Source organism: Falco cherrug, chromosome 7 (assembly GCF_023634085.1).
Source record: "Falco cherrug isolate bFalChe1 chromosome 7, bFalChe1.pri, whole genome shotgun sequence".
Lineage (NCBI taxonomy): Eukaryota > Metazoa > Chordata > Aves > Falconiformes > Falconidae > Falco > Falco cherrug.
Window position 1 is genome coordinate 30071597 of NC_073703.1, and position 27580 is coordinate 30099176.

The window sequence follows — 27580 nt, forward strand, 5'->3', positions numbered from 1 at the left end:
CATTCCGTCTACGCAAGAAAGTCAAAAAGGAATTCGCAACAAGTATAGAAGAATCTGAGAGGCCAATGCTGCCTGTAGAAGAAATAAATGAAAACAAGCATCCAAAAGTAACTTGCAATAAAAATCCTTCTGGACAAGAGTGCAGTGTTACTTGACTAGACAAACTGAAGATAAATAGGGAGTGAGAGCTGTGTTTTGAAGAGAGACCAAAAGAGGACTAGATCAAGCAAGTACTAGTTACTGATGTTCGCTTCTTGTGCACCCTCTTTCCATATCTATAACCATAGTATAGCTCAGGTTGGAATGGATCTCAGCAGGCCTCCAGCCCAAGCTCCTGCTCAAAGCAGAGTCAGCTACAAGAACAGACCAGGTTGCTCAGGATCTCAAAAACCTTGATAGACAAAAATCTTCAGAACTGTTCTGAGCAATCTGTTGCAATGCTTGGCTGTCCTCATGGTGAAAAACCTTTTCTTGATATCAAGTCAAAACATCTCATTTAATTATGTTCATTGCTGCAAATCTTCCTCCAGCGTACTCCTATAAAGAGCTGGGCTCTGTCTAACATCATCTCAGTAACCAAAGCATTGGCCTTATTTAACAGCAGGACACAACACAAGGCACACTAAAAATTATATTCTACTAGGCTGAAATTGGAGATCAAAGCACTGCCAACACCTCTTCTCAAAATCTTTTATGACCACATTGCAAAGACCACTACATTGGAGATCACAAGAGAATAAAAAAAGAAACTGCCGTTTCTGAGGATGAGAAAGGCAGCGTTTCACCACAGTGAGATCAAAACTTCAGTCAAATAGTTCTGCAGGTGCAAGGAATGAGGTGCTTCGAAACAGACAAGCAAACCTAAACTGTTCAAAAGTTAGGCCAAGGCTTGACAGGCTTCGCAACTCTCCGAAACAAGCAAGGCCTGTCGCTTAAGTTGGACTAACAAAAAAGCAAACAAAAGGCCTGATTACAGACCTCTCTAAAGACTATATTTGCAAGTAAAATGCAGTATCTGAAAATATAACCAAGTACTTTCCCTGTCAGAGACTGATGACTGATCATCCTTCCAACTCAATCAACATGCAGCATGACGGCCCTGCACCGGGAAGGAGCCCCGTTTGTAGCTGTGGTCTGGACATTTTCAGTTCATTGCAGATACTGCTTTAAAGTCTAAATGTACCAAAGGCATACTGAATCCGACAACACTTTCAACATGGGGTTTCCAAGACATATTTCACCTGAAGACAAAATGGCAGAAAAAAATACCAAAGAAATTGCCTTTCCAATTAAAAAAAAACAAACATACCATCAACATTTTGGCTTGTTCCAAGATGACAGAAGTTTTGAAGCTCATAATCCTATTATGAAATGTAGCAGTTCTCCAGTGGGATGAGACAAACTCCCACATCTCAGTCATCAGCATAAGAGGAAGGCTTGTATGACTTCTTAAACAGACGGCCATTAACAGTGAAAATTAGGCTGCTCTATTGCTAAGTTTCAGCAGCATAATACTATTCTGAAAGCATATTACACTACAGGGGACAGCTTTTTTTTTTTTTTAATGGAAAATGAGGAACCAAATTCCAAAGCAATTCAATAAAAGACACAAAGAAAGGCTGTACAAGAAGTACAGACCAGAGACCAAGAGGCCACACTTAGGATTTCCATACCTCCTGCCTTTTGTTTTTGTTTTTTTGGGTTGGTTGGGGTTTTTTTTTGTTTTTGTTTTTAAGCTTAACAGAACAAGAGAGAACGAACACAAATACGACAGGTCATTAAACAAATACTGAGTTGCAGGTAACAGCAGATTCAAATATTCATTACTTTTACTTTTAGCTACTACCTTTCTTATGCTGGGAGTTACAGAGGGTGTTAACTCTCCCAGTGCTTGCAAGACACTGGCTGAAGGTCACTGACGTGCAGGGTGCCATCAGTGGGACGAAGAATGGCACAGCTCCTATTCTTTCCAGCTGCAGGTTGGCAAAAGGAAACAATGGACAGCCTGTTTCACAGGCTTTCATTTATCTTTTCTGCTGGTAGCTAGAGTTAAAGTTTGGGGGTTTTTATTTATTTGCTTTTAGATGAAGCAATACACAAAGGGTCATTATGCCTTTCCCTGCCCCCCACAGCAACTGAGCTGCATCAAGTAGAACGTTCAGAAGAACAATCTCAAAATTTGCTGTTAGCATCTAAGCAAGAGTTGGTGAAGGTCAGCAGTAACTAATTTTTTTAGACTTTCAGATGTGATTTTTTTTCCTGATATAGAATTGACACCTTTCTCATTTTACCAAGAAAAAACAGTTACCTGAACCAGCATGACATATTTTCTACAGATGAGTCTGAACAAGTAAACTATTTTGGAAAGATAGCACCACTCCCACTACTGCTACAGGTAATAACCTTTCTTCTTCTTTAATGGCATTCACATCCCAACTTCAGGATGGGAGAGCTGTCCTTGGAAAAAGGCACTTCAAGGTAATATATACAATCTAATGAACTAATTGCTTTTCATTTTTAGGCACACTATCTATGGGCAAAGGCTGATCTAGAGCAGAATGTACTGAAGTTTTCTGCCTGGGCCATAAATGTTTGGCCACCAAGTTTTTTGTTGGGTTTTTTTGGTTTTTGTTTTAAACAAACTCAGGGTGGAGGAGAAGTCAAGCTAGGACCTGAAAAGCTCATTTATACGTTCTCAAACAGGACTTTCTAGCTAGCTCCAGTTAACAGTAACATTTAACATTCCTGTTTGCTCAGATTCATCTTAAGAAGCTATAAAGTAGAACACATCAGAAGTCTTCACACAGTTAAATGCATAAATACAGATCATTATACTGACATTTTGCATTTTTCTTCTTTCTGGGGTTGATTATTTCCCTACTACTAATCTATTTCTGTCTCTCCCATCTTTTTATTTACCACTCTTTAAACTTCTGGTCCTCATATGCTCCCATCCTGACACCTTTTCTGGCTGGAATGTACAGAGGCAAAAAGACAAATCATTCACTCTTTCCTGTCAGCAGGAACAGACAACAGATTTTTTTTTTTCTTTAACTGATACCTCTTATTCTTCACACTATGTAATTATGCCTCCCATTCTACACATGCAGTATTTGGTTATAAGTAATCAAGATAATTCAATAAGAGTTCAGAAAAAAGTTACTGATTTTAAGAATTAAAAATTCATTTGATTATTGCAATTGCAGCAGATTGCTTCAAGCAATAAATAGTCTTCAGAGGGATGCCATTTACCAAGACAGCTGGGAGGACAAAAATAGATGCAACTAACCTACTCACATTATATGTAAAACAGTTGTAACATGGAGAATGGGGGTAAGACAGCATATGTCAGTAGAGCTTTCTCTTTCCACACACAGAGCAAGTATGCATTTCTCTCAAAATACATTTCATAGAACACATCTCTGTAGTGCACTAATCCATTTACACAGTATTATCTAGAAAAAAATTACCTGTCTTCAACAACTGTTGTTTTAAAAATGTAACATCTGACCCTATGCCATTGCAGTGACTCTGAATCCCGACGAAAGGATCATACTAACCCTTGACACATTATTTGTAGCATTAACATTTTTGACATGTAATGTTACTGAGATTTACAAATCCAGTGATTTTCCAATTCAAAATTTTTAGAGAGAAACTGAAACATCCCGAACAGCCCACACTGACAGCTCTCTGCTTGCAATGAATTTTAAACTTCAACAATTCAACAGAAGTTTCAAATAAAAAGAGATACAATACCTGAAGAAGGTCACTGAGATCAAGTAACATGTCTGTGAAGAAGTCAAGGAATACACATGCTTGTTGAATGTGACAGCGTTTCTTAGTTTCATTAGCAACCACAAAAAAAGGAAGAAATAAACCCAGGTTTAACTGTCAAAGAAACCAAATACAGATTAAGTACTTTGATGTACCACTTCTGCTAACAGTTGGTATGCAGCTGACAGTTCAGGTCCCCCAAAAAGTCCTGCCAGCACTCACTGCATTTACCGCACAAGTTGTTTATGTGGAGTGATAGTCTCAAAGGACAAACCAACACCTTGTGTGATTTAAAATACCATATACTGCAGCCTAAGAAAGACCCATTGATAAAAAAAAAGTAATAGCAGCAAGATAGTTTATTGCACTTCGTTTAAGAACATAAAGCATCAGTAGTCTTCTATCCCACTTTAGGAGCCCAGGTTCCCAGAAAAACAGGTGGAAGAGCAAACTAAAAAAACAGCAGTAAGTTTCTTTTGTCCTCTTCTATTGGGACCTGTCAAAGAACTGGGAAGAGAAAGCTGCTTTGGCTACTCTCTTCTCTGACCAAGCAAATCAGCTGTTACCTTAGAGTTTTGACTCCATCTATCATATCCTACACTGCTGCAAAAATACTAGGTCACCATCTACTACTCATTATGAGCACACTTGGAACTCATAATAGCTAACAACAAGCAGAAAGCACTACAAGTCTCCATTAGATTTTACTGAAAGCAAGCATGCTTAGAAATACACTGTGTAACAGTACATAAGAAAAAAGCCAAGCAGCATTAAGCTTAAGGTGCAAAGGTAGCCTTCTTGCTGCTATCAGAACACATGCTGGATTTCCTATCAGCTACTCGGGTGTGAATTACACACTGTAAAGGTGTTCCGGTTTTACCATTAAAAAGAGCGTCAAAGTAAAGTCTGAGAGAAGAGAGAGTGAGGCAGGCAAAGAAAACACGTGTGTGAGGGTGCTACATACATAAATGCACATACATGTTAAAAAATCCAGTATTAAAAAGAATACAGGGACATCGGTACGTTTGGTTCATCATGGTAACACACATATTATGTTACTGAAGTATGCCAGAGTAATATAGTAAGTGTTTCTCCTAAATATTATCAGCCATGGAAGGTGAATAATTCTGATACTGTTATCAGTTTATACATAAACATTTGCCTCGCTACGAATTTTTATCCTTGAATATTTCTATCCTTAGTTTGCATTTGAAGTTGTAAGAATTTAGTACTCCAAATCCGTTACAAAATTCAATATGTTATGTTAATATTATTTGGTGAAACGTAATTTTAGCATTAAAAAATACAGCATAGCTGGATATTTAATTAGCTGAAAACTCAACATGTCTCTGAAAAAATCCAAAATCCATTATAGACAGTATTACGCAAGACATTAAAGTAATCTTAAATTTTAACCCAGTAAGGAAATTGCTAACAAAACCAACCTGTAAAATACATAGCTTAGAAATCTATGCAGAGCAATACTGAATTCAATGCAACTTTTTGGTCAAAGTAGCAAGAAAGGAGAAAATAGAATAATAATGCAATTGCCAAGAAACCATAACCGTCAGCTTATCTAACAGACCTAGGAAGAAAACATGACACCAATTTTATGCTTGAGAACTATACTATATTTGAAAATGTTCCTAGTTCATTACTGACCTGAAGTGTCTGGTTACCTTACACTCACCCTGAGACACCTTCACCACTGAGATAAACAAAATTATCACTCTTATCTGATAGATTCTGTCATAACTTAGAAAAAACACAACAAGAACAAATAATAATAATAATCATAATGCGGCTTGTAAGTTATTGAGGCACTGAAGTGAGCAACAGAGTGGTCCCAGAGCCAGTGCTGTCACCGGAGACAGAGGAGGAGCCAGAAAGACAGCATCAGTGCCAAACACTAATTCACATCTTAGGTGAGCCAGAGAGCTACTTTTCTAACCTAGACATTTCAGTTACAGTCATGAAATCTGTATACCAGAGTGTTCTTCATCCTCCTGAAACTGTTAAAAAACACTCTGATGGAAGACCTAAACGTAACACATTACAGGTGCCCAGGCTTTATCACTGTAACAGGCCGGGGGAAACAAAAAACAAAACCAAGAACACCCACACATTTTGTCCAAGTGAGAAGAAACAAGAGAGCATTGTATGCATTTATAATGGCATAAGATTAGAGCTAAGCAGATGGGAAATTCACTTGCAGGGTTCAGGCAACTCTGAAGCAATTTAGAGCTACACTATAGATGCTTTAACATACAGTTGCTTTGGTCCTTAGAGAAGTTAGTTCAAGCGTCCACTGAAATTGTAAAAGCAAAGGTCACAGTAAAAATGTGGCATTTCTGGATTTCATTTAAGGTAGCCTCCAGCAATCTCTCTGCCTGTTTAGACGGGTAGCTGCTACAGTGAAGCAAAAGCAAAGGGGAAACTTGAGTCATGCAGTAGCAATGGGTTGGCCTTTACTATGAATATTGTGAGCACAATTATCAGCAGGAAGTAGTTGTAAAAACAGGCAGTTGTTTTCAAACTCCTTTTCAGAGTTGGAACAGTTCGGGAGAACGTACAACAACAGCTGAAAACAGCAGATAATACGTACTATGAATTCAAAAATTATACAATCATAAGATCGATGTTTTCTTTGAGGCTGAAAGAAAACAATGATGATTTTACATACAGAGCCTGCTAGCACATGGAAAGTTCTGAAAGGGACAGAAAGCTACTGATATGGTAGATATACACATACAAAATAACAGGACAAACACAAGGGAACTTAGGTTATAAATGCACCCAAATTAAAAAAAAAAAGGAGAAAAAAGCTCTAACAGTTTCAACTGCTTTTCCTTTGCTATTCATTCTTGAAATCAGTTTCAGCAAGGTAGGCAATTGACTGTCCATCACTAGAAACTTATAAATCAAAACAAGATGAGTCTAAAGTCTTCACTTCAGAAGATTTAATTCAAGGGAATCCTTTGACCAATATGATGCAAGAGGTCAGACTGAGTGGCCAGAACACTCCCTTTTCTGCCTTTATAATCTAGTAATCTGTGGATTATGTGAGAGCACCATGAATCACAACAATAATGATCTCATTCCAGCACCAGAGGAAACAAAAAGTTCATAATTAAATGAATACTACCGGAAACCTAAAACCCAAAAATACCAAAACAAGCATGCATTTGTACTTCAGATAGACCTACATTTTACGTATTCCAGCTATCCTAAAAGTACTTGTACACAGCAAATACTGTAGTGAAACCCCCTTGGTTTTCAATACTAACATTTAGCAGGAAGTAAAACTGGCATTTGCCAAAGTTTATATATAGAGATGCAGGAATAAATTGTAGAAGATGCTTTTAAAATAACAACTATAATTTGCAATGCAGTTGTTCCCAGTCCTAAAAAAAAAAAATTACAAAAATTAATCTGTATTTTAGTGTCTGACAACCTACAATAATCAGGAAACCTTCAAACAGATTATTTCATGCTATTGAGTCAAAATTCTTCCACTACGTAGCATGTCATATCTGGGAGATACAAGCACAAAAAAGCAGTGCAGAGGAGACAGAGTCTAGTATTTACTTAGGTTTTGTAAGTTATCCTCAGAACGTTTTTTACTTATTTTTACAAGTTTACTACAAAATCAGCCATCCCACGGAAAGAGAACAAATGCCCAGGAATCATGACTGCAAGCCTCTCAGCAGAAATCTGACATCCGTAACAGCCATGCTGTCCACTAATGAAGCATTACCTTTTTTCAGCTGAAGCTAAAATGCTTTCTGTTTCTATCAAAAACTAAAACCACAGTCATTAAATTTCTAAATTATTTAAACATAAAGTCATTCTCTGTACTCAACCAGAGCAATTCAACTGGCTGCAAACAAAAAAGCAGAGCTTAATAGGAAATCTGACTGAAAAGCAAAAAATAAAACACCAATTTGCTGAACAGTGAAACAAATTTTCTTCAAGTTCTAAATGAAATGAAATATTTGCAATTTCAACGTCAGGGTTCTGTATAAGCTACATAAGAGATGAGAACTTCCCAGAAGCACTTACAGTAACACACACAGTAAGACAAAAGGGAAGACAGACACAGAGTGATACCAGGGTGAACAACTAGTGCCAGCATTTGGCTGGCCCCGAACCCAGTTTTCCACCTTTCAGTTCAACACCCAATTCACAAACTCCCCTTTCCATGTTTTCATACACCAAGTGATTTCTGACTACAGCTTATCACGATTATCTCTGCTGCTTTACAATCTTTCACCATTTTAATTAGCAATTAATTAAAACTGACTGACAGCGCTAATTGTTTAAAGTAAACATTTCTCTTCCCAATGACACTGAACTAAAACGATTGGAAGATAACCACCAAAACCAACGCTTTTGTAGAAAACTCATTTCTGATAACTCTAATAAAAGCTTTGCCTTGAGGCTGAAATCCTACAGAGCCAGTTTCCAAAGTTTAAGTTTGCAATTTTGTCTGTGCAAGGAAGCCCACATAGCACAGGCTCCAGTCAAGTATACAAATAAAAACAGCATTTAACAAATCAAACTGGTAAACACAAATACCATTTTTATAAAAAGCTATCTTTATGTGTAGATCAATGCATGATTAAAAAAAAATTGCATTTTGGTCTGTGGGTTTTGGGCTTTTTCCTTCTTTGCACACAGCTGCATGTCTGTGTTTCATAAAACCATATTTCTCTTTAATCTGTACTCTAAAATCCCCAACTTAAGGACAAAAAGCAGCACCACAATCCTTCCACAGGTAAATCCGGATGTTTCTCTAGCACTTCCCTTTCAACATGTGCAATGTCACTATCTTCCTAGCTAGGACAAAGGCAGCAGCAATAATTCAGCAGCAGTAATTCAGCATCATACAACCACCTAGGCAGACTATGAAAAAGGAGACAGGCATTTTGGGCTGCATTCAGCCTGCCTGGTTTCATGGCATTAACTGAAAGGGTTAGAAGTGTAGCTTTCTGTCTCACCCAAGATCCGAATTAGCCTCTGACACCAGTTCTCCCCTCCTCTATCTCCAGTGACTGTAGACAAAATCTAGGGCAACTGGGCTGCTGGCTGGCGCCACAGCCAGTTAGACTGGATGGATCCAATGCCTGCGAGCTGTACCAACCTTCAGACTCCCCAATGCACATACAGTTCAGCCTTCACTAAATTAATGCTGTAGCTTTTCTTAATAATTGTCTTCAGAGTCATTCCCATTTAGAGGAACATTTTCAAAAGTATGCCAGGCTAGCTGAATATGCAGCGAGCATTCAGCACTTTTCTTGAAAACACTGCCCTTGGAGAATATGATCTTCAAAGCATCGGGGCTAGGCTGTCTTCCTAGTGCTACTGACTGCAAGTAAATAACCTGCTTTGTGGGCTATTTGCAAAGTATTTACATAGTTGCATGTAAATTTATAACACAACACAACCAAAAAAAGTAAAAAAAAAACCAAAAAACAAAAAACCCCACACAACAAAAAACATTTCTTGTCCCAAAATGCTTGCGCAGTTAACTTGCAATTATTCAGGACATCAAATGGATAAAATATGCAAAGAATATCCTGTAAAAACTACTGAAAGATAATCTAGTTAGTATATTTGCTCTGGGAAAAGAAAATTTAGGCATAGAATGAAAATGTAAATACTAATTTAGAAGTTTTGAGAGACATGAGGTTAATCTTCAACCTGGATGATGTGACCATGTATAAATAAACAGTTGGCTATACTCAGACAACAAAAAGTCTCCAAACAAGAAAGAGAGACCTCGTTCCCTCCATAGTAAATTGAAGAAGCGCTGGTGAGGGAAAACAAGAGAGGTTGCTAGGAGAAGCAAGGTTTAAGGAAGAACTCAGAAGAAGAGTGGGGCTGGCAGACAAGAATGGGAGAGAGGCACCAGGAAAGGAGCAAAGCTCAAGCTGGAAGGGAAAAAGAAACAGAGTAAATAGTAAAACCACTGCAGAAAACATCCTGTGTCTGAAGAGTTCAAACATATAAGCAGCTATGAAATTGCACAGTTCAAAAATCTGCACAGAACAACTATTTGATAATAAAGTAGGCATAAAAAAAAAGCAGCTGGGAAGGAGGACACCAACAGTAAAGATTTACGTAAACATAAAGAAATTCAGTTCTCTCTCTTTTCCCCCGTGTACAAAATCTGTAAAGGTCATGACTCTTGTACTGACAGCGAAGGAAAAGTTTCACAAAACTCAGAGGTGCGGACCTGGAAGAATGATGCTGAGATGACAATCGGGAATTCAGCACAGCAGCAACACACACACATTTGGAAACGTGAAACAGCCGGCTGAGACAGAGAAACTAGATGCAGAGAAAAATCACTGCCTGCTCAGAGGTGGCAAAGGACAACCAGCACTGTCATGAGCCTGACACTCCATTTTTCAAAAAACTCCAAATGGAAGAGTTTGGAAAAATGCAAAAAAGAAAAAGAATAGCCCCCCCAAAAAAAACAAAACAAAAAACCCCCCCACACACAACCCCAACCAGAATAATCTCAGACAGCCTGCCCCAAACTGGCTAGATTCTGGCCCATTACCATCCCCAGGCTGGTATTTGTGCAGCAACGTTGCAAACCAGCCTAGGGAACTGTCTGAAGTCAGTGGTTTTTCTTTTTTTCTGCCCACCACCCCCCTTTCAGCTGGTTTAACTCCCCTCTTCCGATGTAACTGCAGGAACACCTGGGCTGATAGAAGGCAGGGGATGGACTGGGGGAGGACTGAGCAGACAAGGACAAAGCAAGATGACTTCTTTCTGAAGCTGTGCCAGCTCACGCTAGCTTAAAGCATTCATCAGAACTAGAGCCTGAGACAATCTCTCGGTCACCCATCCCACCTTCTCAAATTTCTCTTTAAAGTCAATGTTTGCAGAGCTCTCCCCAGCTTGCTCCAAAACACAAAGACTACCTTATCTGAAAGAGAAACCTTAAAACAACTAAGGAGCAAAAGCCTGTGGAATACCTGCTTTACAGTAAATCAAAATCTTAAAAAACTGGTAACACCTTCCTTATTTTAAGTACATACAGAGTTCCTGTGCAAAAGTTCATCATAGTACTGCTCTGCTTTACCCACTACAAACACCCAGCTATACTCTTCAAAAAGTAGCATTTCAGTGCTTAATTAAACCAGAACAAAACCAGATTCTGTAGATACAGAATGTTTTACATTTTCGATGCTTGAAGCCAAGTGGTAAATCTTTGCTTTCATACCCATACTGAGTCTAATGCACCGGTATTAAGTGCTCCTCAGAGAATTATCTCAACAGACCTTTGCTGGGACGGGAGTGTGGTGGCTGCTGTACCCAGCACCGGGATACGCCAGAGTTTGCACAGAAATTCAGGTGTTGCTTTCCTGCCAGTACCTGTGAACTTGATTTATCTGTGCATAGGCATTATCTGGTATCTTACATGTAAGTGCCACTCATTTAGCAGAAGATTTCTGACACTAGAGACTTTGTTTTAAGAAAAAGCACGGCTTCAAAAAAAATGAATCACTTGCCTGCCATTCTGAGGCTGCTGAATCCTTAATGGCCTTTGGTGGGAAGTACAACAATCGGATGTGTTAAAGCTCCCATTCTCAGAGGCGTTCAAGAGAACCGTATCAGCATATGTCATGTAACACTAGGACAGAATAAGCCCCTCTGTATCAGAAGCCTGCAGGCACCTAAGAGTAGAAACCTCTCTCATGACACCGACTGGATACTTAACTGCCCGGCACCAAAGGGGGCCCTTGTATTCAGAAAGCAGGCGGTACAGGGGGCCTTTCCCCCTACCAGTGTATTCCAGTTGATCAGAAAACCTCTCCCCAGCAGGTGGGAGAGCTCTGCATTCCCACCCTCCCACACATCTACTGCACTCCATTGGGAAACACCAGGCATGATGGCTTCAAGGCTGCGGCTGGCTCTCTCCCAGGGCACAGACTGAGCACTGCTTTCACAAGTGCTACCAAACTGTTAATTGCTAGTCTCGTAGTAATCAAATCAAGTTTGATTAAAGGCATTGCAGTAACTCACAATAACTTCCCCGATCACCTGTCTTGGTTACAGAACTTAAACGGTGCACAGAGCTGAAAACCAGGAGCTTAGGACTAGCTATCGGCAGTGCTTGGAAGTCAGGACAACATGCCACTTTTACACTAGCTAAACTGCTCAAAGCAGTCTGTTCAGTCATTTTCAGTAAAATAAAAAGGAAACCATGGTGCTAAACTAATGCACTGCATCAGTGGGTTGAAAAATCCTCAACGCATGCTTTCACTTTAAAAATGCCTACACTACATATAAAAAAAGGATTTCTACATGTTCACTGTAGCAGAAACCTACATAAGTCATAACACAAGGTTATACAGAATTTGATTTTTATTAAAGAGTTACATTTTCTAAACTGGGCTTGCCTTATGGATCATAAGTAGCAGCTTACCCAAATGAGTTACTAATAAAGCATTTCAGCAAATACAGAACAACATATCTTGCACAGGCCATGCTTTATCGTACCACTCTAAGAGTGTTCAAGGGAGGTTTATTTAGCAGTATGGGAGTAGAAAACTTGAACTACCTGCTTGGACAGCTATCCAAGTATCTTTGGATATGGTAACAGACAGAAAAAAACTGAGTTAGCACATCTGAATTTACCAACCTCTGAACAATACACAATATGCAACACAATACACATATACACAATATGTCTTCACATCTACTTCACAGCAATACACAAAGGAGAGATTACCTTTAGCTGGAAAGGTGAGAAGATACCTTCGCTTCCTGAGAGCACAACTGAACAGGGCTCAAGAACTTACAAAAAACCCAAACAAAAAAAATAAAACAAAAAAAAACCCCAAACAAACAATGAACCACAACAGTTTTTCTAATTTTAAAAATAGCAAATACCAATTTTAAATACCTTTGAGGGCCAGAGATAAGCGATGCATCATACTTTGAAATGGATACAATACTCAGAATGACACATTCCCCTTCAAGGACATAATATACTGGATTCTAAATTTAAAGCAAGCTTATATCTTGAAAAGTTGCCCCTAGAAAAAGATTACATTTGGTCCTTGATCGAGTACAGTACAGCAGGTGGAGGGAGTTGACATGGCACAGAAGAAAGATGACATGTCTGAGATTTTAAGGTAGCTAACTTTTCAGAGTGTTCAATTACAAGACTAAATCTTTAAGATTATCTACTAAGCAGGGAAAATACAGTCACAGACGTTTGATCCACTTTGGATTTTATCTACATGAAAGGGTGCGAAATAAATGCTTTCCTTTAGGGATCAGTTTTTCCCCAAGAAATTGAAAGCCATAGCCCAGGGGCACTCTAGGCTGTGCCTCAGGACACTGGGTTTCTGTTCCCGTTTTTGCCACCATCCCACAAAACACATTTCATCTTTATCATGTTTTTATAATGAAATCAAGGAAGGGGAAACTGTTGCCAAAATGCTCTGAAACCTTCTGATTATTTTATTATTATAATATGCATTTTGACTCTGGGGTCCCCAGAGTCTCCCCAAAGAGTCAGAGAAACAAGCCTTCAAATGTACTTTAGGTATAATCTTCTAGTAGATAACTAATGTTACGGTCAACAATTACTTTTCAGACCATCTCCCTGCCTTTGAAAGGCCCAAACTACATCCTGTCTTAATGCAACATCCTGATCTAACTAGTGGGTTTACGATATGCAAATCAACATAGACATTTGTCCCCACCCAAAACATGCAAAAAAAGCTTAAGAGCTAAGTGACATCCTCAGTGCCTTATAATAAAGAGATTAAATGCATTATCACAGATTCAGTCCCCCTTGCAAGTATGCCAGCTCTAATTTTCACGCCTCTATTATCCAAAACACATAGCTAAGAAGCTCCTGTAACAACTTTAACATCCTTTATCCAGTTTAATATTTAATTCAATTTTGCACCAATTTGCTCTAAAATCACTTTGTAAATACATTTAGTAAATAAACTCTCAGTGTCAAAAAAGATAAGGCAAGTGTTAATTCCTTGTTACTGATTACTCATCTCTATGAAGGGATCCTTAAGGAGCAAAAGGAAACCCCTTCATTGGGGCAAGGCATGTGGGGGAAGAGGAGGGTAGGAAAAGGTCAGAATACACATACCAATATCCTACTGAAAACTCAGGTCTTCAGTAAGCAGTCTGCTACAATTCTCCACTGGTCATGGATCCTGCAATTCTGTTTGGCATTACTGCCCATATATACCTCAGTCAGGAACTCCCAAAGCATCACAAGACAATGTTGCAAAGCATCCGTTAGTGAATACACTGAAGTTAATTTACTTGCAAATGAAACTTCTCACATTCTTAAAAGTTAACAACCTTCATTAAATGGTTTTAATCAAGATGGAAAACGAGGAATATTTTCCTGAAGTGTCATGTTAAACTTTTATCCCTGTATTATCTTCTTTTGAATGCTGTAGCAATGGCAAGCACTTATCTCCTGTCTCTCTTACAGCACAGAGACTGCTCATTCATTATCAGTTTTTAAGAAGCTGTAAACTTATCTCAGCTGCTGGAATTCTTCATGAGAGAATGAAAAAAAAAAAAAATCAGTAATGGTGTACATATCATCTGCCTCTGGGAAAATAAAAACTGCCAGTGATACGCTGGGAAAGATCTCCTTAGACTCCTTGAACACAGTCTTGCAGTCGTTTTATTGTAACTTAGTGGTGTAATTTCAAGTAACATTCTACAATGTGCTGATGCCAAGCTCCTAAAATACAGCTCTGCTCCGAACAACAACGGAGAATGCTATTGTGGGTTTTGTGTTTACAGCTGCTTGCTGATTGTGTCTTATTTGCAAGGCTTTCAAGAATGACAACTTTTTTTCCCATCAGCCTAGGATTTTGGTAACAAGCTCAGTACGACACCATGGCTAGTGAGCCTGGAGAACTTGCTCCTCTTCACAATTTTAGCTAAAAATTCCAAGGGGTTTAGCCAATAGACTTGAAAAAGTATATTCCAGGGTCTTAGCAAAATCAAATAGCAGTATGTAGAACAGGACTCCTATGTTGTGGGAGGCAGCAGTATGAGGTATAGACACACATGAAGCACAAACATATCTACATCCTACTACTGCCTTGATGAGCAAGTAATTTTGCTTCCCTTCTGTGCCTCAGTTTCTCCACCCAGAAGATGGGGATTGTAATACTGACCTTCATAAAATGCTACAGATTCTATACCTCCATCACCAGGACCCTCAGCTAGGAGGAAGCAAACTGGAGTTACAGTCCTACTGGCAGGACCGGTTACATATTAGGTCAATACAATCACATGTAATAAATACATCAGTTAAAAAAAAACACCGAAGACAGACACAGAAATAACCTAAGAGAAAGAAGCTGAACAAGGTATACACCCTCTCTCAAAGCCTGGCCATTCACCTACAAAAGCTTCTACTTATTTGCTTTTCTTCTGGTCCCACAATTCTTGCATTTCAGATTGCACGGCAGCAACAGCTTCAGAAGGAGAACAGGCAGGGCTTGGCCCCGATTACCCTCTCAGCTTTTAACTCCCCTTACAGAAGCAAATCTGGGTTTCCTGCAAATCAGCAAGAGGCTTTAATCACCAGCTCTAAAAAAAAAAACCCAATAATTTAAAAAAAACATATCAATAAGCACCTGTCATTGTGTCACCCACCATAAGATGGATCACTCTGGGCTCTGAGCAAAGAGAAACTCTCCGTACTATAACACTAGCCAAACACTTAAACTGCCAAGTGGAAAGATAATTCAGCTGCACCCCTGAGCAAAGTGTCACCTACCCATCAGTCTTCCACGGCACCCTGATCGACATGGGCTCAGGGGAAACTGGCACTGTGGTGGATGCTGCTTATCTTGACTTCAGCAAAGCTGACGACATGGTCCGCCATGGTGTTCTTAAAGCCAGATTGTTGAGACATTATGGTTTGGCTTGCTGGCCTAGAAGGTAAGCATAAAATCAGCTGGACTGCCAAGTTTGAAGGGCTGTGATGAATAGTACAAAGTCCAGCTAGCAGACAGTTACCGCAGGCATCCCTCAGGGGCAACACTGTCTCAATTAGCAAGGAGACAGCAAGACAGAAGGCGCCCTAGGCAAGTATGCAGCTGACACCGAGCTTGGGGAGCAGTCAATACAGCTCAATCTGTCAGAAGGTGAGGCTGCCATTCAGAGGGATCTTGGCAAGTTGGAGAACCAGGCTGACAGGAGCTGTATCTGTCTTTGAACTTCTTAAAAGTCTCACAGGCAAGACTCAAGACAGAGTAACCCCTTGCTACAGTACGGGCTGGGACTGACCAGCCAAGGAACAGCTTGCACAAAGGGAGCTGGAGGTCCCCACGGACAAGTTGAGCAGGAGCCAGCAGGATGCTCTTTTGCATCAAGAAAGGTGAAACATGTACTGAGCTGTACTAGCAAAAGCACAGCCAGCAGTCAAAGGACATGGTTATTCCCCTCTGTTCACTACCTACAAGGCTACACCTGGAGTGCCATGTTCAGGTCTAGGTTAAGTGCAGCACCAACACTCTGGAGTGATGACTGGAGGGCCACTGAGGTGGCTGAGGGGCTGGAGTGTGCGATATACTAGAAATGGCTGAGAGCTGGGCTTGTTCAGCCCAGAGAAGAGAAGGCTTCAGGGGACATCTAATGCTGTCTTAACTACTTAAACGAGAGGGTATAGAGAATATGGAGCCAAATTCTTCTCAGCCACACACACACAGAACAAAAAGGTAACAGATACAAGTTGCAGCAAAAGAAAATCTGATTAGATATTAAGACAAAAAAAAATCTTTGCCAAGAAGGTGGTAAAACCCAGAGAGAGTATGACATGTCCATTGCTAGAGACAACCAACACTCTGAGCAGGGCTTCAGCAATCTACTGAGGACATGAGCAGGGGAACTGGAGAATTGACTTCCAGAGGCCCCTTCCAGTCGAAATTATTCCACAACCCTACATATGGCACAAGCTTTCTGGATTATCTCCTGCATATTTCATCACCTTCAGATACAGGGAAACGTTTATAGAGGCAGTGTATGTACCACACCTGATTGCTGGACAACTGGCAGAAAACACTCTATATTCTCCTTCCTCCCATCCTATGAACCTGTCAGTAGGAAGGACTGTTGGGATGAAACACTTCCATCATTATACTTCTTTTGCAGCTCTTTTGGGGGGGGATGTCCTCATGTTCTGGATACCACCTTCTCAGCCCACATTCTTGGCTCCCGATTGTGCTCCCATCTTTGCCAGTTGCAACAGGAGGAAAGTGACCAGTTCAGCTCTACTGGGAGGGCTGCCAATGTTACCAGCAAAACCCAAGGACTGGAGTATTCTCTTCTTTCATCATTGAATGACTATGAGAAACAGCTGAGACTCGGAAGCCACCAGTTCAAAGACTGAGGAATTAATATAAGAGCAACCAATACTTGAGTTGCTTTCCTCTGTCACAGTAAGAGCTTAGAGTTGAGGTGGAAGATAATAAATATTAAACTGAACGTTGACAAAAATATTTTTCAACCGAAAAACTGTAATCTGAATACGTGCTGGAAATAATTATTGGCAATGAACTGGGTCCTCCAGATGTGACAAGAATGCAGTGATTTGGGAGTCCCTCAGAGACAGCAGCACAGATGCAGTCCATCTGTTGCATTCTCTAGAAGACTGATCCTTTAAGGACCAGAAATTCTCATACAGAAGAGAAAATTCAACTTAGATTCTGCAGAAGTTAACAGCACTCATGTGGGAAAACCAAACTTTCAACTCCAGATAAGTACAAAATAGAGCATTCTCTGATTTCAGGTACCAGCTGAGACACAGCAGCTGAAACCTCCAGATGTCTCTTTAAAAGACAACTTCTTTAGTAATGACTTACAATTATTCTACATTTCTTTCCTCATTTCCCTGGAGATCAAGGATGGTCCACTGGTGATTTCAATGGCAAATTTCAAAAGAAATATTCTCAATTCAGACAGCCCAGCTCTTTCACCCGACAGGAAAAGTCACAGAACAGCATCTATAATTTCACAACCTTTGGAGCTGAATAGGCAGAACTTCATTACTCTGGAGCCATGGCTTCATTAGGGAGGGGGAAAAAGGGAAAAAAAAAAAAAAAAAAAAAAAAAAGTAGTGTATTTTTAATGCAAGTTAGCTAGAAAGGCACAAAATCCTTGCAAAGCAAGGACACCGTGGTGCTTTCTCAGAACTAGCAAGTTCAGGTAACCTCTCAAATTTTCTACAGTCTAACTTGAAACACCAGCTCTTTGTCCCAGAATTGTGCCACACATTACAGTACCTGAAATGACAATCACAACTTTGTTTCCCCTTGGAAACTGCAATGCCAAAAGGCTCTCTACAAGCACAATAAAAAGTTAAGAGGACCAATTATAGAAGGAAAAATATTGTAAAACAGATAAGGCAAGAAATTCTCCCAACAATAAGACAGAGGCAAAGTTTGCAGTTCTGTTTTTTATGAAATAGAGACTTTCACATTTCAATTATTACATGTCCTGTTGCTGAATATGCATTTTTACTGCACAATTTTCTCTTCATATTAAAAAGATTATAGCATAAATTAGACAATTTTTTGGAAAAAAAATTCTGTTAATGTGGGCAGTCTGTGTATTTCCCCTTTTCCAAAATTTGGTTTTCATCATGAATAGTTCCTAATATGATAATATATATAGTTCATCATTCCTTCCTGCTTACCAATAAATATAAAAGGAATATGAAGAGCATTCTGATTTCTACTCCCTGTCAAGGCATAAGCTAAGATTTTTGGCAGAAAAGCTGCTCCTTCATTGAAGAAACAGTTATATATCACCATTTAAAAATACCGATTAGCGAATCTCATAGCACTTTACCAACACATGCAGTCAAAACATCACTGAGACTACTGTGTTTCTCCCAAACTGGAAGGATGTTGAAAACTTAAAATGATCCACTTACAGCTGATCTAAAGACGAGAGCTCCGCAATTTATGTTTTATTGTCAAATGTTTAAAGGATTAAATCTAAATAAAATACACAATACACAAGCTTCAAAGCACACGTTATCTTCAACATCTTATTTCCAATTAGCAAGTCAAAATAAAGAAGGCACAGGGAACATTTGGCTTCAAAAGCAAAGCTCTGGAAGAAATCAAGATTTTGGTTGTTTTGGGTCTCATTTAAAGCTGCCGTTTTCCCAGACTGCTGAAACTGGATAAGATGGAAAGATTATTCTCTCTCTCTCAAAGGGAAGAAAATAGCAGACATACCACCATGTGATCGAGTATTACATCATTCATACTTACAACAATACTGAGCCAGTCTGGCAGTTAAACTTAAAAGACATTCTCTTTTGCCTTCAAGGAAGGACATGGACTTACCATAAAGGCAGGCTAACAGTGAAAAGATTAGAAAAGGCTCAGCTCACAATTTTACTTGACATGAGATTACAGAACGCTAAAAATCTTTTATTGAGAAGCTTTTTCAGTATGAAGTTTGTGTGTGAAGACTATGTCATGCAAACAAAATCCCAATGACAAACATCTGAAGAAATAAGACAGCTCTTGAGAAGGACTTTTACCAATTTTTAAAAGACTTACACTTCATTAGGATGTTAAGTCATTACCAAGACCACTTTCAAGGTAGGAGGACAGGCCAACTATGAGAATGAATCCTGTTCTTTCCAAAACAAATTCAAAAGGTAATATTGTTTCTTAGATATGCATTCACTTTGTTCTTACAACATCAAAAAGTGCATGGTGAAAAAAGCTGCATAAGACTTAAGAATATGATGAAAGTGGACACAGTTTTAGAAGACCTCAAGCTAAAACTATTTGCAGATAGCAAGCACAGAACTGCTTACAGGTCTCAAAGCACTGGTGGCTTTTATTCACCCTATTTTGCATTACTGATCTCAAACTAATAATATGAATTTGTCTTCTAAGGCATCATTCTTACTGCATTAAAATGCAAATACACAATCTTCAAAATTATTTTAATGAAGGAGAGCATTTCATTTTCTAATTGACTTCTAAAATGCAGAAAATCAAGATGGCTACAACCAGGTATATTTTTCAGTGACCGGATCAAAAGCATCAATCATCAATCATATTTGCTACCAGGTTTTATTTAAACAAAGCCTATAGTAATGGTTTTTTTTCTTTTCTTAAGCGAGGGTGGGCATGCAGGGAAGGAAAGGGAAGAGTCTCCTCCACATCCCACACCACATCCAGCATATCCTCTAACAAAAGCAAGAAGATGCTACACAATGACCAGCTGTACCACACTGGTTTTTTATTTAGCTGGTGTTTGCAACGTATTAGCTCCCATCAGGTCAAAACACCACCCAGTAATTATGCTGTTTTTGCTAACCTAAGCACCAAAATTCAGATGCAGAGATAAACTTCTGAATTAAGCAGAGAGTCCACCTAATTATTTCCTCTTTTAAACAAGCTTTAAGAAGATTGTTAAATATTTATTTTCACAAGCATGCAAGGATCACTGAAGGTCAAAGACATCAGAGGTGTGATCCCCTTCCTTATCGTCCCTCCTTTGTATTTATTTCACTGGAAGGAGACTTCTGCCATCACATTTCCCACCCATCACCCAGAACTCATCCTGCCTTCATTCCCCTCATTAGTTCCCATGTCTCTGTCACCGTGTCTCATAGCATCACCCCCTCTCAGGGCAAGGGCTGCCCCTCCTATTTTTACTCTAGTATTACTGATCCCTTTGTAGCTCTATCGTTCCCTGCTTCTGTCTCTTTCCTTGTTGCATCTTTACCATGACAGTGTTCAAATGTCTCAACTGTTCAGAAACCCCAAACTGGAACGTAATTACTAAGAGGGGCAGACCATGCAATGAATTTATTATTTTTGTATGTATGCAATAACAAACCATTATTACATGCATTAAAAAACTGGCTCAGATGCCTCTTCTGTAAGTACTTCTGCATTGCACAAGGCCTGACATGGTGACGGAACACAGGACTGCCAAGCAATAAACACCTTTTCTACCTGCCCATAATGTAATCCAAGCCCACGCTGACAAAGGCTTCAGTGGACCTAATCCAGAAGCCTACAGAGTAAAGCCTGTCCCTTCTTTTCAAAGGGGGGCTGTGATGCCTGGTTTTGTCCCAGCACTGAAAGGTATGATAAGCAAGGCCAAAGGATCTCAAAATTTAAAACAATCTAGGTGCAACAGCTCTATTGAGCGCAAACTCCATGGTTTTCAGCAGTCAGACCCACTGATGTGAAAAACAGCTGCCTAGAGGGATTTAAAACCCTCTGCTCTGTAAAACAATAAAGTATTTCTGCAGTCAAATTTCAGAAGAGGATTATTTTGACCTTCACTGTTCAAAATTTCCTTTAAATGAATAAAGCAAACAAAAATATCAAAACCAGATGAAATCTATAATCCTGATAGGCCATCTTGTGACCCTTGCCACCTTTCTATCTCTACAGATACTTTGTTTAATGCTACATTATGGAAAAGTTGACAATTTGAGCCACCTGCTGGGTACCAACATCCTGAGGGGAAAAAAGTTGCTCACTCCTCTATACAAAAGCTGGTGAGAATTCCGTCAGCAAATTCAATGGGGCAGGATCAGGTCTTTCCTTGCCAGCACCGGAGGTCAAATACTATTTTAATCCAGAGTTAGTAACAAGTTAACAGAAAAGCAGATTTTCAGAGTGTGCAATTCTTAAACAAAACATCAGCCTGAACACACACACACATGCAAAATTACGGTCCTCCTGCTTCTTTTGGATGATATATTTAGAAATCCTATTAGCTGGAGAGATCAACATTCTTATCTGAATTTCCAGGATGCTGTAACATGCAAAATTAGAGCAGCTCTCTTAAGTGGGTCAATTATCACTACTGCACTTACAGCAGCTTTTCCCCTCCCTCCCTGAAGCATCCATAATGGGCACTTAGTACAAGGATTTAAACAGTAAGATGTTGAGTTGACACACAGCACAATGCAAAGTTCCTTTCCTCTTTTATATTTCTGGAATCTTAAAGGAACAAAGAAAATCACCCAAGTACTGAATCTCCACATTAAAATTACAGTCTCCCCGTGGAAAGCTTCGATGACTTTCAGCAACCAGGCACCCTGCAGGATAATGGTAGTCAGCAATCATGCTCACTATTGTCCTGCCACATCCGAGTCATGTACAAGTAAGGTTTATGGCTTTCCTCCACCAAGAGACAAGAGGAGAACCTGAGGACCACTAACCATCTCCCCAGCCCTGTCCCCCAGGTGCAGGGCCATACAACCAGTTTGAAAAGCTTCAGGTTATTTTTTTCTCAAGAGGCAATTCTCTTTAAAAGACACTGCAAACCACCAGATCCAAGCCCAACAACTCAAGTACCCAGCATCACTTCAGATAGTATAAAGACATCCATAGCAGACTGACAGATATGACACTGGACCTAGGGAAACATAAGCTCTTCTGCAATACAACCGGAGGCCAGGCAAGATACCCAAGAGTGACACAGCCCCGACTCCTCCAGCCTCACTGCCCCAGCGCTGCCCACCTGTGAGCACAGGGCAACAGCCGGGAGCAGCCCCTGCAGTGAGGGGGTGCAGTGGGGAAGAGCATGAAGCCATGCAATGCAGCATACAACATCAACAAGAACATGGAAAGTTTTACTTCCCCACCAACAGGAATCATAAAAGACCTCATTCTCTCAGCAGCATGCTTGCTTTAGATGTACCTCTTCATATGAAAAAAACCTGTGGGGCAGTACTGCCAGTTGCATGATTCTCCTTCACTCCACGGAAAAGGAGACTGGATATACAGGCTTCAGGTCATGAGCCTTGCTGTTGAAATTCAGCAGTTCCAACCCTGGCTGGAGGAACAGATGACGGGGAGAAATTAAGGTGCTAAAATTAAATTTCTATTGCTGTCCCTGGCTGCCCTCTTTGCTATGTCTCCAGCATTTTCTCCTGTGGTACCAAATGGGCACGATCACACAAGCCAAGCATAACCAAACACATGAACTATTTGGCAATAGATGCAAATAACATGGGGCAACACCAGCCACACCCGACTTAAGACGGCCATTCTTCATTAACAGATTGAAACTCTCACAGCCAAAATCTATCCCCTCAAAAGCATTCCAATTTTAAAACTTCATTTTGAAATGGACAAGGCTTTCCCAAGACTTCAAGCCCAAGCAAATGCTTCATTAGGAAACATTTATTTACTAAGGGGGTGATCAAACACTGGATCAGGCTTCCTAGAGAGGTGGTCAATGCCCCAAGCCTGTCCGTGTTTAAGAGGTGTTTGGAGAATGCCCTTAACTTTTGGTCAGCCCTGAAGCAGTCGGACTATGTGATCGTTGCAAGTCCCTTCCAACTGAACATAATCTATTCTATTCAACCTTCTATGAAGAAAGTTCTTGGCGTCCTTTACCACACACACAAAAAAAAATAATCTGGTGAAATGAAATAAAGTAATTTGCTTTGGTAAATATTCTATTTTAACTGCAATTTAAAAACCATTTTTAATCTCTTATGTCCTTGTCATACTCAACACTTGAACAAAACGTTTTGAATGCAACTTTATTTAATCAAAAGTAAAAGGTCAGTTGCTAAAAAGGAAGTCCTTAACCAAAGAGAAATAGAAACTGGTTTTATTAACTTCCCTGACCAGAGCTCTAAAACTTTGTTGATTAAAGCCTAAATTTCAAAAGGTAACTTTTTAATTGGGAACACTAGGGCCTGCTGGCTCCAGGAAGTTTTAGTAGAGGTCAAAAGATTGATGGAGATCTAATTTTTCATTTCTAATAAAAAAGGAAGTCTTGCCCTTTTCCTTGCAAAGACAGACCTTGAAGTGTTAGTAGGGAAACAAAGAATGTATCCATCAAAGGCTCTCATGGCAAGGTTATACAAAGCTTCCCAAGACAGTATGGAAGCCAACAGAGCCTGCTAATGCTCGAGAGGAAACCAGCCGAACTGAACTTGCAAAGGCCAGCAAGGCAGAAAGGCTCAGGAACTGCTGCCTAATCTAGGATTAAAGAGACCAGTTCCTTACTCCATCACAGATTTTCTGGGTAACTTTGAATGTGTCACAGTCTCAGTTCTGCACCTGGAAATGAAGATAAATACTTGCAACTTCCCTTACTGTGACATGAAAATAAACACATTAACCCAAGAGCCATTCAAATAGCTTGGCAATAAAGCACAAGTACTTCAGACAAATAGGAAATAACAAAGTACTGCCCCATTCAGTGAGGAGATGCCCATTTTTATTTTTTTTTCCTAAATCCTTCTTGCCTGCTGGGATCCTGCAATGCCCTCAAACAAAAGGGAGGTTCACAGGGCAGAGGAAGCAGGGGAGGAAAAGCGCCTTATGCTTTCCCACCCAGTGCAAGTTTACACATAAAAGCCACCAAGGCACCAAACTTTCTCCTGTCAGCCTTCTGCTCCCAGCGCTCAAATTTAAGATGTTATTTTAATTCGACATTTAATGGAAAGGTTCTTCTGCAAACAACTTGGAAGAGAGGCCTCCCATGGCTGCCTTGGACTGACCCCAGGAGGACCCCACCTCTCTCCTCTGACACCACACAAAGCTGCTGAAGACCACCTGAATAACCTGAGCAACCTCAGCCTGTGGGGGCTGCTCCAGCCCTGGGCGGTGGGAAGGGCTCGGCAACCCCCCCCAGCATCGAGACTGATCAGCTTTACTGGAGGGGGGGAAAACCTTCCTGAAAGGCAAACAGAGGAATATTTACACAAGATAGCTGGCGAGGCAACTTTGTGAGGACTCTTCTCATGTGGGAAAGGTTTTGTTTACTATTCTCTAACAAGACAGGATTTGGTTTACAAGGGTGCATTTTCCAGAGAGCTTCAAAGGAAAATAACAAATCAGTAAAATAAAGGTGCATTTGTGTGGGATAAAAGACATTTACCATGTTGCTGTAAAAAAAAAACACCCGGGTGGTAGCGCTGGAAAATCTTACAAACAAAATAGCAGCCAGTTGTACAGTTGTTCTAACAGTTGTGTACAGTAAAAAGGATTACAAACAGAATGAAATGTTCCTTGATTAAAACAAACTGACATCCCACCTGGAAAATCCTGGCCAGGCTCTCATTGTTCCTGAGTGACCCTAGGGCAGCCACGGGTTACAGCCAAGCCCGTAAGTCACTCAAACACCCTGCCCAGCTCTTCCCAAGTTCTCTCCCTTGGGAATGGCAGGACAAGCTAAAGAGTCTTTTGTTTCCATTCAGACATATGTAGGGGAGGAAAAGCTGTTCAAAACATTAAAGAGAAACAAGTGAGGACTGTTACTATTCCAAGAAACAAATTAAGAGCCTGAGTTTGAAATGCCCAGAGCGCTGGCAGTGCCAGCTGAAGTCAGATGTCACTGTAAACGCTCAGCATTGCCTCAACCCCTGGGAGGGGGGGAACAACCAGTTCCATCAAACTTGAGGATTTAAAAATCCCTATCTCCTTCAGATGTATTTTTTGCATTATACCTTTACTTCTGACACTGATAATATAGACACATTTTATAAAGAGAATAATAAATTAAAGCTTTTATAGGTAGCTCATCAAAAGGATGGAAAACCTCCCAAATTCAGCTAATGGCTAGTAAGCCATCTTCCCTTTAAAACATTAATGCCGACGAGTAATATAAGCAAGGCAGATGAAAAGCTGTGTCAAAGTTGCTGCATTGTGGGGTTTTGTGTCAAATAAGCTAATAAAAAACAAACATCTAAAATCAATTCAGATCTCAAATAATATATTAAAGTTTCTAAAGATCTATCAATAAAAGCTGCATAAACTTCTTTGTTCTCTAAGTTCTAGAGCTGTTTTTTTCAGATTAAAAAGATTTGTTACTGGAATATTTTGCATTTTTGCATTAATTAAACAACGCATGAGAACCAAGGAGAACTTAATGTTTTCCTGTTTCTGGCTGAGGTTTATTCAAGCATAGACTGCACCAGACTTGGCTACAATTTTCTTCACATTTTCACAGAGGCTGGCTGGCGACATGTACGTTATGAAAAAAGAAGAATAAGCAGATATCCATGTCAGATAAATACATTCCACTCCCTCAAACTGAACTTGCAGACACAATTAAATTCTGTTTTCCCTCTCCACACACTTCCCACTCCTTTGGTTCTGCCACTGGAGAGAGCACAACATTCCTTGCCACTTCAGCCCCTGACTACATCCCCACCGTCACTCCCTCCCCAGGCCACATACAGACTTTGCTCCTGCTACTATTTTTAAGAAATATGTTGTCGTCTACTTCAGAGACTAATGCATTCCCAGATCATGTCTCTATGGCTTGCAAGTCACTCTACTACTTCATTTGGGCCACCCAAAACCAAGGCTGCTGTCTCTGAGCTCTGGGAATACTGCCGCCCTTCACTACTTCTTCCACGTTATCTCCTTCCTCTACAATACACCCACCAATCTTCAGTCTTTAACTTCCTTTTCTAAATTTCTCCCCAATTTCTTTGTGGAAGTTCTGTATTTAACACAACGACAACACATGTTTTAAACTCAGTAAATCTCCTTAGCAGCATATATAAATCCTGAAGTGTTACAAATACTGTACGACCTTTGTACAGTGTATATTATGCAGTATATTTCTCCTCTTTGGGTGCCATCCTCTGCTGGCTTCTCTAGAAGACCCAGAACAACTGCAAGCTTATTACCCTGAACGTGCACCTTCACTCTTGCTAAAGCATCCTGTCACATGCCATCCTCTACATCTGCTCTTGGTCCCTCTGGACCAAAGGCCCTGGGAACACTCCTGCCTCCTGTAGTGCATTTCTGTATTGTATTTGTTTCCAGCCTAGATCTGACAACACACTGGTAATGATCATCATAATTAATTTGTGGAGGCTTAGGCGTATTTTAATTGCAAGGGTCAGCAATATGCACCTGTGGCTCTCAGGTTTTTAAGTTTCTAATGAACAGACAAGATACCAGAAAAGGAACTTGTATTTCAGTGTTCAGAATCCATCGTTTATTTGGGATTTGTTTTTCAAGCCACACTGAGCTTTAAATATTAAAAAAACCCACCCTAAAAACCCCCACCACCAAGCCAGAAACAAACTACCATCCAAACAGCAGAACACAGGCAGAAGCTGAACTCACTCTCCCAAAGTAACATAGTTAAATTCTTAATAACAACGACAAAATTAAGTAATCTAATGGATTTTTAAAAAATCAACACTACCAAAATCAAGCCATACAGTCATGCACCAGTACTTCTTGATTCCCAGGTGGCACAGTAACTGTACAAACGAACATGAAATACTTTATGATACTGATACAGAAACTTTGCAGTCTTATTCATACTTTACTCCTAGTATTTTATGTGAAGTATCACAGAAGACCTCCACTTAATGAAAAGAGTTGGGAAATGAATTTAGGTATTCATGAAGCGTCAACCAGACCAGCACATCTTGCACATAACAGATACACACTGAAATACTTTAAAGAAGGATATTAAGCAAGCAAAGGATGGGTTTGGTTTTTTTGCTAGAAAAGTTAGTCATACTTGCTGCACAGATGGATGCTACATTAAATGTACCCATTTGCCTCTTACAGCTTATACTGCTTCAAATGCTTTTTTGTCACTACTAGTGGGGGAAAATGGATTTATGTATTACAGCTAGGCTATCATTCAGTAGTATCAAATAACGACTGTAAATAAATTACTTTGAAAATGTGACATGGGCATAAAAAAACTGTTGGTAATGCTTTTAAATCAACAGAGTCTTTATGGTATATGATAAATATACTGTTCAAAGTTCACACAGAGACTATACATT

The 27580-nt window shown here is 39.8% G+C and overlaps 1 protein-coding gene across 3 annotated transcripts in view; it reads right to left on the bottom strand.

Annotated features, from left to right (window-relative positions):
- BRF1 (BRF1 RNA polymerase III transcription initiation factor subunit) overlaps positions 1-27580 on the bottom strand; it is a 175639-nt gene that overhangs the window by 101791 nt on the left and 46268 nt on the right. For 2 of the 3 annotated variants that reach the window (XM_055715148.1, XM_014278464.3), the window contains one exon: positions 3760-3791. The exons of the other annotated variant lie outside the window; for it this stretch is intronic. In XM_055715148.1, coding sequence (XP_055571123.1) covers positions 3760-3791 — 32 coding nt within the window. The remainder of the gene's footprint in view (positions 1-3759; positions 3792-27580) is intronic. 3 annotated transcript variants of the gene reach the window in all.